The sequence below is a fragment of the Sinocyclocheilus rhinocerous genome, unplaced genomic scaffold, assembly GCF_001515625.1.
Source record: "Sinocyclocheilus rhinocerous isolate Xijiao unplaced genomic scaffold, SAMN03320098_v1.1 scaffold2849, whole genome shotgun sequence".
Classification (NCBI taxonomy): domain Eukaryota; kingdom Metazoa; phylum Chordata; class Actinopteri; order Cypriniformes; family Cyprinidae; genus Sinocyclocheilus; species Sinocyclocheilus rhinocerous.
Genome location: NW_015642055.1, coordinates 547,716 through 559,676, shown reverse-complemented (window position 1 = coordinate 559,676; position 11,961 = coordinate 547,716). Strand labels below are relative to the sequence as shown.

Genomic DNA, 11,961 nt, shown 5'->3' with positions numbered 1-11,961 from the left:
GGAAGACGAGACTTGGCTCTTTTAGCCCAAATCTCAGCTTCCTCAAAATGTCTGTTTTCATAAAGCAGCCGTGCAAGCTGTTGAGCAACAAATGCATCCTCATCAAAACGAGTGTAAGCTAGCTTTAAAAGGTCAATGGCTTTCTCCACATCTTCTGTCTCCCTAACATGCTCTATTAAAGGAGAAAACCAGCTGTCATTTGGATCTCCCTTGCTTTTTTTGGTGCGTTTGATGAACAGATCTCTGACAAACTTTCGAAAGTCATCCCTTCCAAATCTGTGGTCAAACAGCACTTTGTCCTGAAGCAGACTCCTTGCTATTTCACTTTGGCTCTGATAACTGGAGAGCTGCTTCAGGATCTCCTTAGCTATCAAATGATGAATTATTCTCACAGAGGAGATATGCGTCTCACTGGATTTTAGCTGTATAAAAAAATACCTAGCCTGCTCACTTAAGGAATTTTCGAATGTCTGGTGTCGAACTTCATCAATCCATGTGGATGTTGACGGTTTGGCCATTTTATCAAATTTGTCCAAGTGGATTCCTAAACCTAGGAATGCCTCACAGTGTGATATAGATAGGTATGAATTCTCAATGTGGCTGTTCAGTAGTGCCACAAATTTGATCAACTGTGTCTGAAGAGATGAATGATCAATTTCCTTCAGCAGGTTTTCAACAAAGCCTGTGATGTAAGACTGTTCAAACTCTTCACTCATGAGCACAAAAGTGAGTATAAACTCTGGTTCAAACTTCAGCTTGAGACTCCCTGCTTTCTTTGAGAAGAGCTTCTTTTCTGCTGGAGATAGTTTGTGTGTAACTCCGACTGTGCGTAACGGCAACGCTGTGCACATCCTTTCTGGATCAAGAGACCTTTTACAACAGAGAATGATGAAACACAGCTTTGATGGACTTATTTTCATTGTTGTGACTGCATTGCTTAATTCTCGTCTGAGGTCATCCTGATAGTCTGCATTGCAATCCTCTAGCAGCAGAAGAACAGGTAAACAGGCATTCTTGTCAACTTCTTCGTAATTCCAAAGCTGTACGGCATGTTCACAGACAGTTGTGGCCTGGTACGACTGCTTAACAACAGCACATCGCATTTTTTTCCTCCAGTTCCAGAGGATCTGTCGAGCCACTGTGCTTCCTCCACTACCAGGTTCATGATATATGTTGATGTTTTCAATGGACCGTTTTAATGAGTCACTCCGCTCAAGGTCTTCCAACATTTTGTTAATTTCTGCATATGCATCACGTTTGATGACTTCCTCACATTTATTATTGTCAGCTAGCCACATATTCACCCAATCAATTTTTCCTCCTTGATAGAAGTATTGTTCAATTTTTTGTATTTGCTCTTGCTCCATGAGATTCACATTTGTTTCGTCACACTGGTCAACACAGACAACTTCTAAGGAGTTCATATGCTCCACATCCACAGACTTTATAAAGCATACTCCATTGTTTGACACAGGTAGACACCCATCCTGATGACAGGTGAGCTGATGGACTTGAATTGTAGCATTTACGTGACTCATTGGCATACCAACAACACTGATTTGTTCAAGAGTGTCGAGTGAGCAGGACACTTGGGCAAGGCTTGACCATTTCTTATAATTCTCCCTTGACACTGAGATGATGACTATGTCCTCATGGCCGCTCATTTCTGCATAGAATTCATGGAAGGTGTCAACAAGGGGTTGTTCAACGTCAGATGTGAGAATGAAAAGCACCACAAATGATCCTTTGGGAAGAATTTCATTGCAGATAACAGATACAGCTCTTTTCAATAGTTTCTTCTTGGTTTTGATCCAGGTTTTTTCATCACAAGGACTCTCACCTCCATTGTAATCACTTCGACCATTGCAGAAAATCCAGCTTGTTCTGTCAAAGAGCTGTAACTTCTTGATTAAGTCAACAGTGTTCTCCCTATGATCATAATCATGCAGGAAGTGAAGGTTTACTGCATGGTGCTCTTTGTAATTGTGACAAAGTCCAGATGATTTGGAGTCAGGGTCATAATCAAAAACACAAAAGATATTCATTTGGGCAAGGAACTTGATGTTTTGCAGGTTTTCTTGATCAAATCTATTTGACACAAGGATGTAACGCAATGTATTGTCCATGTATTTCTTCCCACGTGTCAGAAGAACTAAGAGTTTTCTTTCCAAGTCCTCTTTAAAATGAGCCTGTGTTTGATTCTGGTTGTTTTCTTCCTGTTCTCTTTTTTGGTCGAGATCTTTGAGAGCTTGAATGAAACTGACATGTTCATCCTCAGTAATACGTGGCGTATTTGGTCCAACTCTTTGATAATAAGCTTTTTGCTCATATTCAACTTTATTGGTTTTCTCGTTGAACTTTGGTATACGGGCACCATACAGTTTATCCCTCACAATGTTTACCATGGGAACTACATCCACTTCCACAATCCAGTTTTGGGTCTGACTGCTTTTGTCAACTATTGGAATAAATTTTGGGGTCTTGATACACTTTCTGGCATCAGAGTGCAGTGCTGGAAAACAGTTTTCAATGTAGTCTAGAGCTTCTTGAAAGATCTCTTTGTCTTCAATGGGAATTCCAATTATCTCTCCATGTTTGTATGATGTTTTTGTCTTGTCCATGACCCCAAAGTGGATTGTGCCATTTGCACGCATATTCATGCACGCACATGCAAACTGAATGACTTCACTGGCAAATTTGATCTTTAGCTTTCTTAGTTCTAATTTACAGGCATTTTCCAGTGATTTATACTCATGGCATGGGGTGATCAGATTGTCTATTCCTGTCTCTGGTGGGAGTATGGCATGTTTTATGTAACTGAAGTGTTCATCATTATCATTAAATTTCCGATACCTACTCTGTGGCAAAGACACAGATGTTTCAGTTAAATCACTTGATAATAAGGGTTGTTCAGGACTTGTGACGTCACTGGAAGACACAACTTCATGTTTTGCTTCTTCTCTGTTCTCTCCTCTCTTTTTAATGGTTTTTGACTTGTCCAACAGTTCATCTCTTTTACTCAGCAAGAGCTGAATTTGGCCACCTCCCAGACCAAGTTTTTTTAAGTATGATTCATTAATATTTAGAAGAACAGGTCCTGTTACCTCTTCTGCCTTAAGTTTCTGTATGTGCTCTGGTTTAATCCCAATAGCCTGTAACCATGAGCTGACGTGGTCTTCATTCCAGTCTGAACAAGGTATGGAATATAATTGTCCTAAATTATTTATGAGTATAGGAAATGGGCTCTCACAAGGCAAATGTACATGTAAAGTGTTACAAAGGCTAATTAAAAGAACAATATTACTATGTATCCTGAACTGAAACTACAGAATATGCTCTATGGTTCTAAATTTATAAGAATTAGCTCATCTGAAGACTTTTTCTAATTATAAATACTCACCCATTCTGTGAAGAATATTCAAGAAGCGCGTTTCAAAGTTTTTGTGCCATCAGTGCTGAAACAAAGAAAAATAGTTTACTATATTTGAGCCATATCTATTTGAATGGTTTTATACTGCCAGTGTGTAAGTTTATTTAATAGTATAGTAGTAAGTTGTCACAAATAAAAAGGTCACATGAAACAAACCTGAAATACTTTTTTGCTTTGAATAGTCTTAGTTTAAAGAGGTTTTTACAGGATGTGTCTCATTCTTGCTTTCTGTGTAACCTGCAGGAGTGGAAATAAAATGTTCATAGAAAAAAATACTTTGATCAGTTGTGTACATGGAATGTCTACAACATGATATGATTTGATTTAGCTATATCTTGCTATATTCTCTAAATGAACATATCACATATCACTTCATGTTGCATAGCAGGGTCAGACTAACTTTACCTCCTTCCACGTCTAATTCATACAAATAATGGAAAGCCATATTTGATTTAGCCAGCTGAATACACAAAATCTAATGGAACCCGTTTAACTTACAACTAATAATTTGCTAATGCAATAGAAATGTTAGGAGCATGAGGCAAATCAAAACTTCATTCACACAGTGGTACCTGCAATCGACCCTCTAAATATGTTTGTCGTGGTTCACAGATTACTTAAGAAAAGGGCAAAAACAACATACTTACATTAGCTCAACCAAAGTCCCTTTCAAAGAAAGTCTGTTGACTCGGTGGCCATATTTGCCATGCCTCCGGGCAGCTATTTTGGGCAGCTATTTCGGGCATCCAAGACCAAGTCCCATCTAAATGAATGGTGAATTCTGAAATCTTAAAACCTGCCTGGTGAACTCACAATTAAATTACATATTTCAAATCAGCAACAAAATCTGAAATGAACTGCCCTGTGAATGTTGTTCCTTATGCTCAAATAGAATTTTAAAAAAGCTTATGTTTTAGGCTAGACCAGCCAATGCACAAGTGCAGTCACACCATAATGGGTATTTTTAACAGATGGCATTTTTCCTTTAGATGCACATTTGCAGTGGTTCCTACACTTGTGCCTTAAACATGTAGAAAATGTTTAATAATTACATATTTTTGTGACCATACATCAATGCTTATAGATTGGGTGTATGTATGTGAGCCATTCCTGGGATTTAGTGCCTTTTGTGTTCCTAGTAAAGATCATGATCTTACTTAATTAAACTTTTGAACAATAGCCATTATAAAGCTCTCTTAGTCAAACAAATCAACACCATTTAAACTCTAAGCATATTGAAGTTGGTTTAAAGAAAATAATTGTTGGAGACATTTTACAGCATTTGAACCACCACATATGACCATTTTTCTTATGTCCCCAAGCTTGCGTATCCCAATTTCATGATAAATACATCACTTACTATACATGATTCACCCGTTACTGTTATTTTTGACAACTTTCCCTTCAAATGAAAGCTGGGGAAATTAAATTACATCTGTCAAACTGTCATAGAAAACATCCCTTTATTATTTTAACTGTCTATTTGAACTTTTTAATCCTAAAACATTTGATGTGGTGAACCTCAATATGTTCACTCTGTTGAGAGAAATATTAAAAAAGTTAGTAGAAAAATCCCATTTTTAAAATGACAATTACAATCTTTTTGCTTAGACATGGTGCAGTGGCTAATTTTAGATCAGAATGTCCAACCTGTCCACCGTAAAAAAGAAATCCCACTCTTCTCAATTTTAAACTATTTGACATACAGTAGGACAAGCTTTACCCCAAGTCCTTCAGTATCATGTAATGACACCTCACTGCCTGTAGGGGCTTTCACCTTAACATGTATATATATTAGGACAAGATTCTCACTTCTTTACCAGGATTAAAGGAATAGTTCACCCAAAAATGAAAATTCTGTCATTAATTACTCACCCTCAAGTCGTTCCAAACCCGTAAGACCTTCGATCATCTTCAAAACACACATTTAAAGAACAAAACACAAAACACACAAGATATTTTTGATGAAATCCGAGAGCTCTCTGACCCTCCATAGACAGCAACCACGACATATGTGTGTGCATTCCTCTGCACATAAACAAAGTGCAGGGTTTGCATGTTCTACATCAGCAGCACCACGCACATGCCTTGTTTACGTGCAGAGGTTCTCTCGATAATGGCGAGATTTGGAGGAGAAGAATTTTTGAATAAAGTCATTATTTTTGTTTTTTTTGCATACAAAAACTATACTCGTAGCTTTGTAAAACTGCAGTTGAACCACTGATGGCACATGGACCATTTTAACAATGTCCTTACTACCTTTCTGGGTCTGGAAACATTTCAGCATTGCTGTCTATGGAGGGCCAGAAAGCTCTCGGATTTCATCAAAAATATCTTAATTTGTGTTCCGAAAATGAACGAAGGTCTTACAGGTTTGGAACAACATGAGGGTGAATAAATAATGACAGAATTTTCATTTTTGGGTGAACCATTTAAATAGACTTTGTAAAAAATGTAAATAGATTTGTCTTGCAAATCTGCAAAACAACAGGTTTAAACATTCTGTCCAAAAGTTAATATGTTTGATTAAATTTATTTTGAGTTGTGACAGGACAAAAGATATGTTATTGATACTTCACTATTTAGCTTAAATGATTAGGGACAGTTTGAAATTCCACAATGTACAGTCATTGTTCTACATAAGTGATGACAGTTAGGATGGCAAACAGAATTATCATAAACAATATTAAGGTTTACTGCAACAACAAACATTTATCATCATCTCAGTCTTGCTCAAAATGACCCATGAGGTTCATGGAGGAGTAGGTTTGACCCAGGCAGCAGATTCACTGTCCAAACAGGCAATCATGTCACTCAGAAGACCACCACTCTCAGGCCTCTCACTACTGCTGTGAGATTCTGCAAAAAAAGTCATCACACATTCACTGGTACGTGTTTGGTAAGTACATTTCATTTTCAGGTACATAATATAGCAAATATATAAATCTGACCTAGTTATTTCACATTTAGTCTAGAACTACAGTAACATCATGTTCACACAGCGCACACAATTCCTCTGCACTTCCGATTTCTCCCAATATGGGGACAGGAGACTTGTCAGTCAATAAATGGGAAAACAAAGTAACTGGCATTACTTTTTTGAAAAAGTAACTCAGATATTTTCTTGTAAATTAAAAAAGTAATGCGTTACTTTACTAGTTACTTGAAAAAAGTAATCTGATTACAAAGTAACTCGCATTACTTGTAATGAGTTACCCCCAACACTGCTCCTGACACATAATAATCCCATATTCTCTATTCACTAGAGTAAACACCAATATTGTAGGAATGACCACAGTCATCCTGTAATTTTATATATTTTACCAATTCTATGTTCAGTCAATTTCCTAATCACAGGGTTTGGGAAATCATAAATGCTATCAGTCACTCCTGTAAATGAAGAACAATTCCGTTGAATGTATAAACTTTGACAGTGTAAATTTATAATGTGAGTGGGCAGACACTTAGGCCTACCATGCTCTCCCTCATTTAATGACCATTTAGAAGGGGGAGTGTCATAGATGGTTTCTTCAGCAACTGCAATGAATCATTAGAAATCATCATCAATCAATTATTATTCTAACAGTTAAAAATTGTAAACATTTTACCAATGAATCAGTATTATACAGTAGGCAAGGCAAACCTAAATGCAGACATGTGGACATACTTGTCATACCAACATAGTTTGTAGCTCATACAATTTCCTGGCAATCCAGTGATTCTGGAATTTCCCTGGTTACAACTTCATGAGCCTCAAATCACATGGACTAATGGCCAAATCACACAATGGTCAGAGAACTGCTACAAACTTTGTTTGCGGGCAGTGGAATCACGAATCCTTCAGGCAGCCACCATAAAAATAGAGACTCCATCAGTGCCCAACCTACCTTTGGAGTATGCTGATCTGGCAGAGGCATTCAGTAAAATCAAAGCTAATTACGTCTCCATAGACCCAGCGACTTTGCCATCGAGCTGCTTCCTGGTACAACCCCTCCCTAAAGGCAGAATCTTCCCTCTATCTCAACCCGAGTCAGAAGCCATGAGAGCCTACATTGAGGAGGAATTAGCCAAGGGTTTCATTAGTCCCTCCACATCACCTGTTTCTGCTGGGTTTTTCTTTGTCAAGAAGAAGGACGGAGGTCTCCGTCCTTGCATCGATTACAGAGGTCTGAATGAGATCACAGTCAATTTTTAGTATCCCTCACCATTAGTACCAGCAGCACTCGAACAGCTTCACACAGCCAAACACTTCACCAAACTGGACCTGCGCAGTGCTTACAACCTGATCCATATTCAAGAGTGGGATGAATGGAAAACGGATTTCTCCACTGCTTCTGGGCACTACAAATATCGCGTCATGCCATTTGGGCTAGTCAGTAGTCTCTGTGTTTCAGGCCTTCATCAGTGACGTCTTCCATGATATGCTCAGCAGATGGGTCATAGTATATATCGACAACATTCTCATTTACTCAGATTCTCTCTAGACACACGTTCATCATGTCCAGGCTGTTTTTCAACGTTTGATTTCCCACCAACTGTATGCGAAAGCTGAGAAATGTGAATTCCACCAGACTTCAATGACATTCCTCGGATATGTAATCAGCCCGGAAGGCGTGGCAATGGACGATCACAAGGTGCAAGCAGTCTTTGACTGGCCTGAACCCACGACGGTGAAGGAGATGCAACGCTCTCTAGGATTAACTTATTTTTTATAGATGTTTCATCAGAGACTTTAGTTCCATTGCAGCTCCACTAACGTCCATGATTAAGAGGGGGGAATCTGTCTATTCTAGTCACCGGCAACCAACAGTACCTTCCAGCATTCTCACTTCCAGCCAAGTAGCAATTCACCACTGCACCCATCTTGCATCATCCTGACCCAGAATGTGAATTTATAGTGGAGATAGATGCCTCCAGCACTGGCCGTCCTGTCACAATGCCATGTTAATCCTTCCAAACTCTTTCCTTGCGCTTATTACTCTCGCAAACTGAACAAAGCAGAGCAAAATTATGATGTGGGAAATCGCAAATTACTGGCCATGAAGGCTGCATTCGAAGAGTGCAAAATTTCCATTCCTTGTGCTAACTGACCATCGCGACCTGGAATATCTTCACACCGCCAAAAGACTCAACCACAGCCAGGCTAGGTGGCCATTGTTCTTCACCCATTTCCAGTTCACAGTAACTTACCGCCTAGGGTCCAAGAATGCCAAAGCAGAAGCTCCATCCAATCAGTAAGGCCTCGTTTACACTGCAGGTCTTGATGCACAATTCTGATTTGTTGCCTATATCCAATTTTTTGACCGTCCGTTTACACGAGTTCTGGTGGCCCACGCTTCAGGCTGATACCATCTCATATATTCAAAACTGCATAACATGTAATACCACCAAATCCACCGAGCTATTGCTCGCAAGCTTACTTCGTCCCTCAGCACCCATGGTCACACATTGCCATTGATTTCATCACCAACCTCCCTAATTCCATGGGCAACACCACCATTCTGACTGTTATCAGTTGTTTTTCCAAGGCCTGTCGTCTGATACCGCTACCCAAACTGCCAGTTTACCTCTCGGGTATGGACAGCTTTCTTCAAATATCTCAACGTTAATATAAATCTCACCTCCGGCTATATACACACATGTTAATCCTTCCAAACTCTTTCCTTGCGCTTATTACTCTCGCAAACTGAACAAAGCAGAGCAAAATTATGATGTGGGAAATCGCAAATTACTGGCCATGAAGGCTGCATTCGAAGAGTGCAAAATTTCCATTCCTTGTGCTAACTGACCATCGCGACCTGGAATATCTTCACACCGCCAAAAGACTCAACCACAGCCAGGCTAGGTGGCCATTGTTCTTCACCCATTTCCAGTTCACAGTAACTTACCGCCTAGGGTCCAAGAATGCCAAAGCAGAAGCTCCATCCAATCAGTAAGGCCTCGTTTACACTGCAGGTCTTGATGCACAATTCTGATTTGTTGCCTATATCCAATTTTTTGACCGTCCGTTTACACGTTCTTTCAATTGTGACCCATATCCGATTCATGTGTTTACACTTGCCATAGCATCACGCATGCTTAAAGGGGGTTTCCTGCACCACACACTAGCCAAGATGGACAAACGCGAAATATGCTTGATGCTAGCTCTGCGATATATGCATAGACTGTAAAAAAAACATATATATGCGAAGTAATTCTGCATTGTTGTCATTTACGGCCTACACACGTGCTTCTCCCTGAGAATAATATGACGTCATAAAACCTCATAAAAGTAACAAATTTTCGCAGTTTGAAGTACAGAATGCAATGCTGCAGAAAATCCGATCTGCCTGTTTACATGAGTCACATTGGCACATATCTGATTTATATCCGATTTATTTCCACATATGAATGAGGCCTGAAAACCGATCGAAATATCCGAATGCATGCATTTTTTTCCTGTTTACACGGTAATAGAACACATCCAATCTGTGTCACATATGAGCAAAAAATCAGAATTGGGTCACATTTAACTGACAGAGTAAACAAGGCCTTAAGAGTCTGCTTATCAACCCCTCTCTCTCGATCCGATCATTCCATCCACTCTGATCTTGGCACCAGTGCAGTAGGATATCATGACAGAGATTGCTGAGGCTCAAAAATCTAAACCTTCTCCAGCTGAATGCCCACCTGACAAAACTTATGTTCCCTCCTCCCTGTGCAAACAAATACACATTACATAAATGTTATCTATATATCTAAATAAAAGACTAGTATCAAAATAACTAGTATCTAACTACTTGAGTAGTTTTTTTTATCCGCTACTTTTTTACTCTTACTCAAGTAACTATTCAGACTATTACTTTTACTTGAATAAATATTTCTATAAATACTTTTACTTTTACTTGAGTACAGTCTTGGGTACTCTACCCACCTCTGCCTGCAACGTGCTGTCTGGAGACAAAAGAAACAGGCTGACCGTCACCAACGTCCCAGACCAGAGTATGCTCCTGGCCAATGGGTCTGGCTCTCCACACGCAACCTTCGCTGTGGCTGACATTTGCTGGAGTGTTTCCTTGTACTACTCTGTTCGATTACCGTGTTTGACCTTAGACTGTTACCTGTTTCACGATTGTTTGCTGCCTGCCTCCATCTCCTTGCTCTGTTGTTTGGACTCTGATTCTGCTTTGGTCTCGTTTCTGATAACCCTGACTACTGGTGATTGAACCTGCCTGTATTTATGCTGTTCTTTTAAAATAAAGTTGCACATGGATCCTCACTCCGTTGACCCCTCATTACAGTCAATATACCATATTATATTTAAACAAAAAAAAAATCATTATAAACACCTTTTCGAGATGGTAAAACATCGTAGTCATAGTCCGTCAGTAAAAACTCCTCAGTACTTTGCTCCATTTCATTTTCTGTGTGCAAACTGTCCTGTGTCTCATCAGCAACTGAGGACAAAAATGGTAAGAATGATTCTTGTAAGAATATACATAGACATCTTTAAATGTATCTCAAATGTTCTTTTGCCTAGGAAGTTTCCCATACAGAAGATTGACAAGGAATTTCATCTGCTAAAGGGAATAACTTAAAGGGATGGTTCACCCAAAAATGAAAAATGTGCAAGTATGTGCGCTGGCCAGTGTTAAGTAAATGTGAATAAAATACTAAATTAAATCTGAAAAACCAACATTTAAATTTTCAGTTTTTGTGTAAACTAACTCTTAATCTTTTAACTTGTTTTTCCAATACAATAAAGACATTTTATCCATTTTATCATTACACTGTTGCACTCTGGTTTGCACAGTTGTGGTCTGAAAGACACTTACTTATCTGTCAGTAATTTATAGATATAACCTCATTGACTCACACAATCGGATGAGAACAAAACTTTTAACTTAATTAAACAGGATGATGGCACTATTGTTTTCTGTAGAGAGTGCATCCTGCAACATTGACACTAGTACTGAACTGAACTGAATCAACATGACTAACTACATTGCTGCCTAACGTAGAACTGCCTATAGCTGATCAATTAACTTCACACTTATTGATCTGAACTGAATTGAGCTAAATAATGACACTATTGTCTATTAGAGCTACTTCACAGCAGAATCTGAATATATGAACTCCATAGCTGAGTTTCCATAATTGCTCATAGAAATGACTATTTCCTGTTTATCTCTGTGAAGCTGTTTTGAAGCAATCTGATGTGGAACAGGAAAAAGTCGAATACAGAACATACCAGCGAAGGACTGGAATGACTCTTGATCGTTTTTGGTAGAACACATCCTCAAACACCGATTACAGACACTCTCTAGATCAACGGGAAAAAAAACTAACTCACCAGCATTTTCTTCTTCCCATTTTTCATTGTGATCTCAAATAGATAGCGTTTGCTCTCAGATCTGCTGACCTCCCGCACAGGCTGAACCTGTTTAGCCATGTGAAGAGAGCATGTAGATAACATGAGAAGCACTTATTTGGCCTTCTAATGATCAGTTTACCAGCATCCACACAATGAAACTCAGATAATATTACAAACC

At 39.0% G+C, this 11,961-nt stretch overlaps 1 protein-coding gene across 1 annotated transcript in view; it reads right to left on the bottom strand.

The window, feature by feature from the left end:
* Positions 1 to 3,404, bottom strand: part of LOC107755560 (sterile alpha motif domain-containing protein 9-like) — a 4,522-nt gene extending 1,118 nt beyond the window's left edge. Inside the window, exons 1-2 of the mRNA XM_016572429.1 lie at positions 3,401 to 3,404; positions 516 to 3,043 (exon numbers count right to left, since the gene is read on the bottom strand). Of these exons, the coding sequence (XP_016427915.1) occupies positions 516 to 3,043; positions 3,401 to 3,404 (2,532 nt within the window). The remainder of the gene's footprint in view (positions 1 to 515; positions 3,044 to 3,400) is intronic.
* Between the last annotated feature and the right edge of the window lie 8,557 nt (positions 3,405 to 11,961).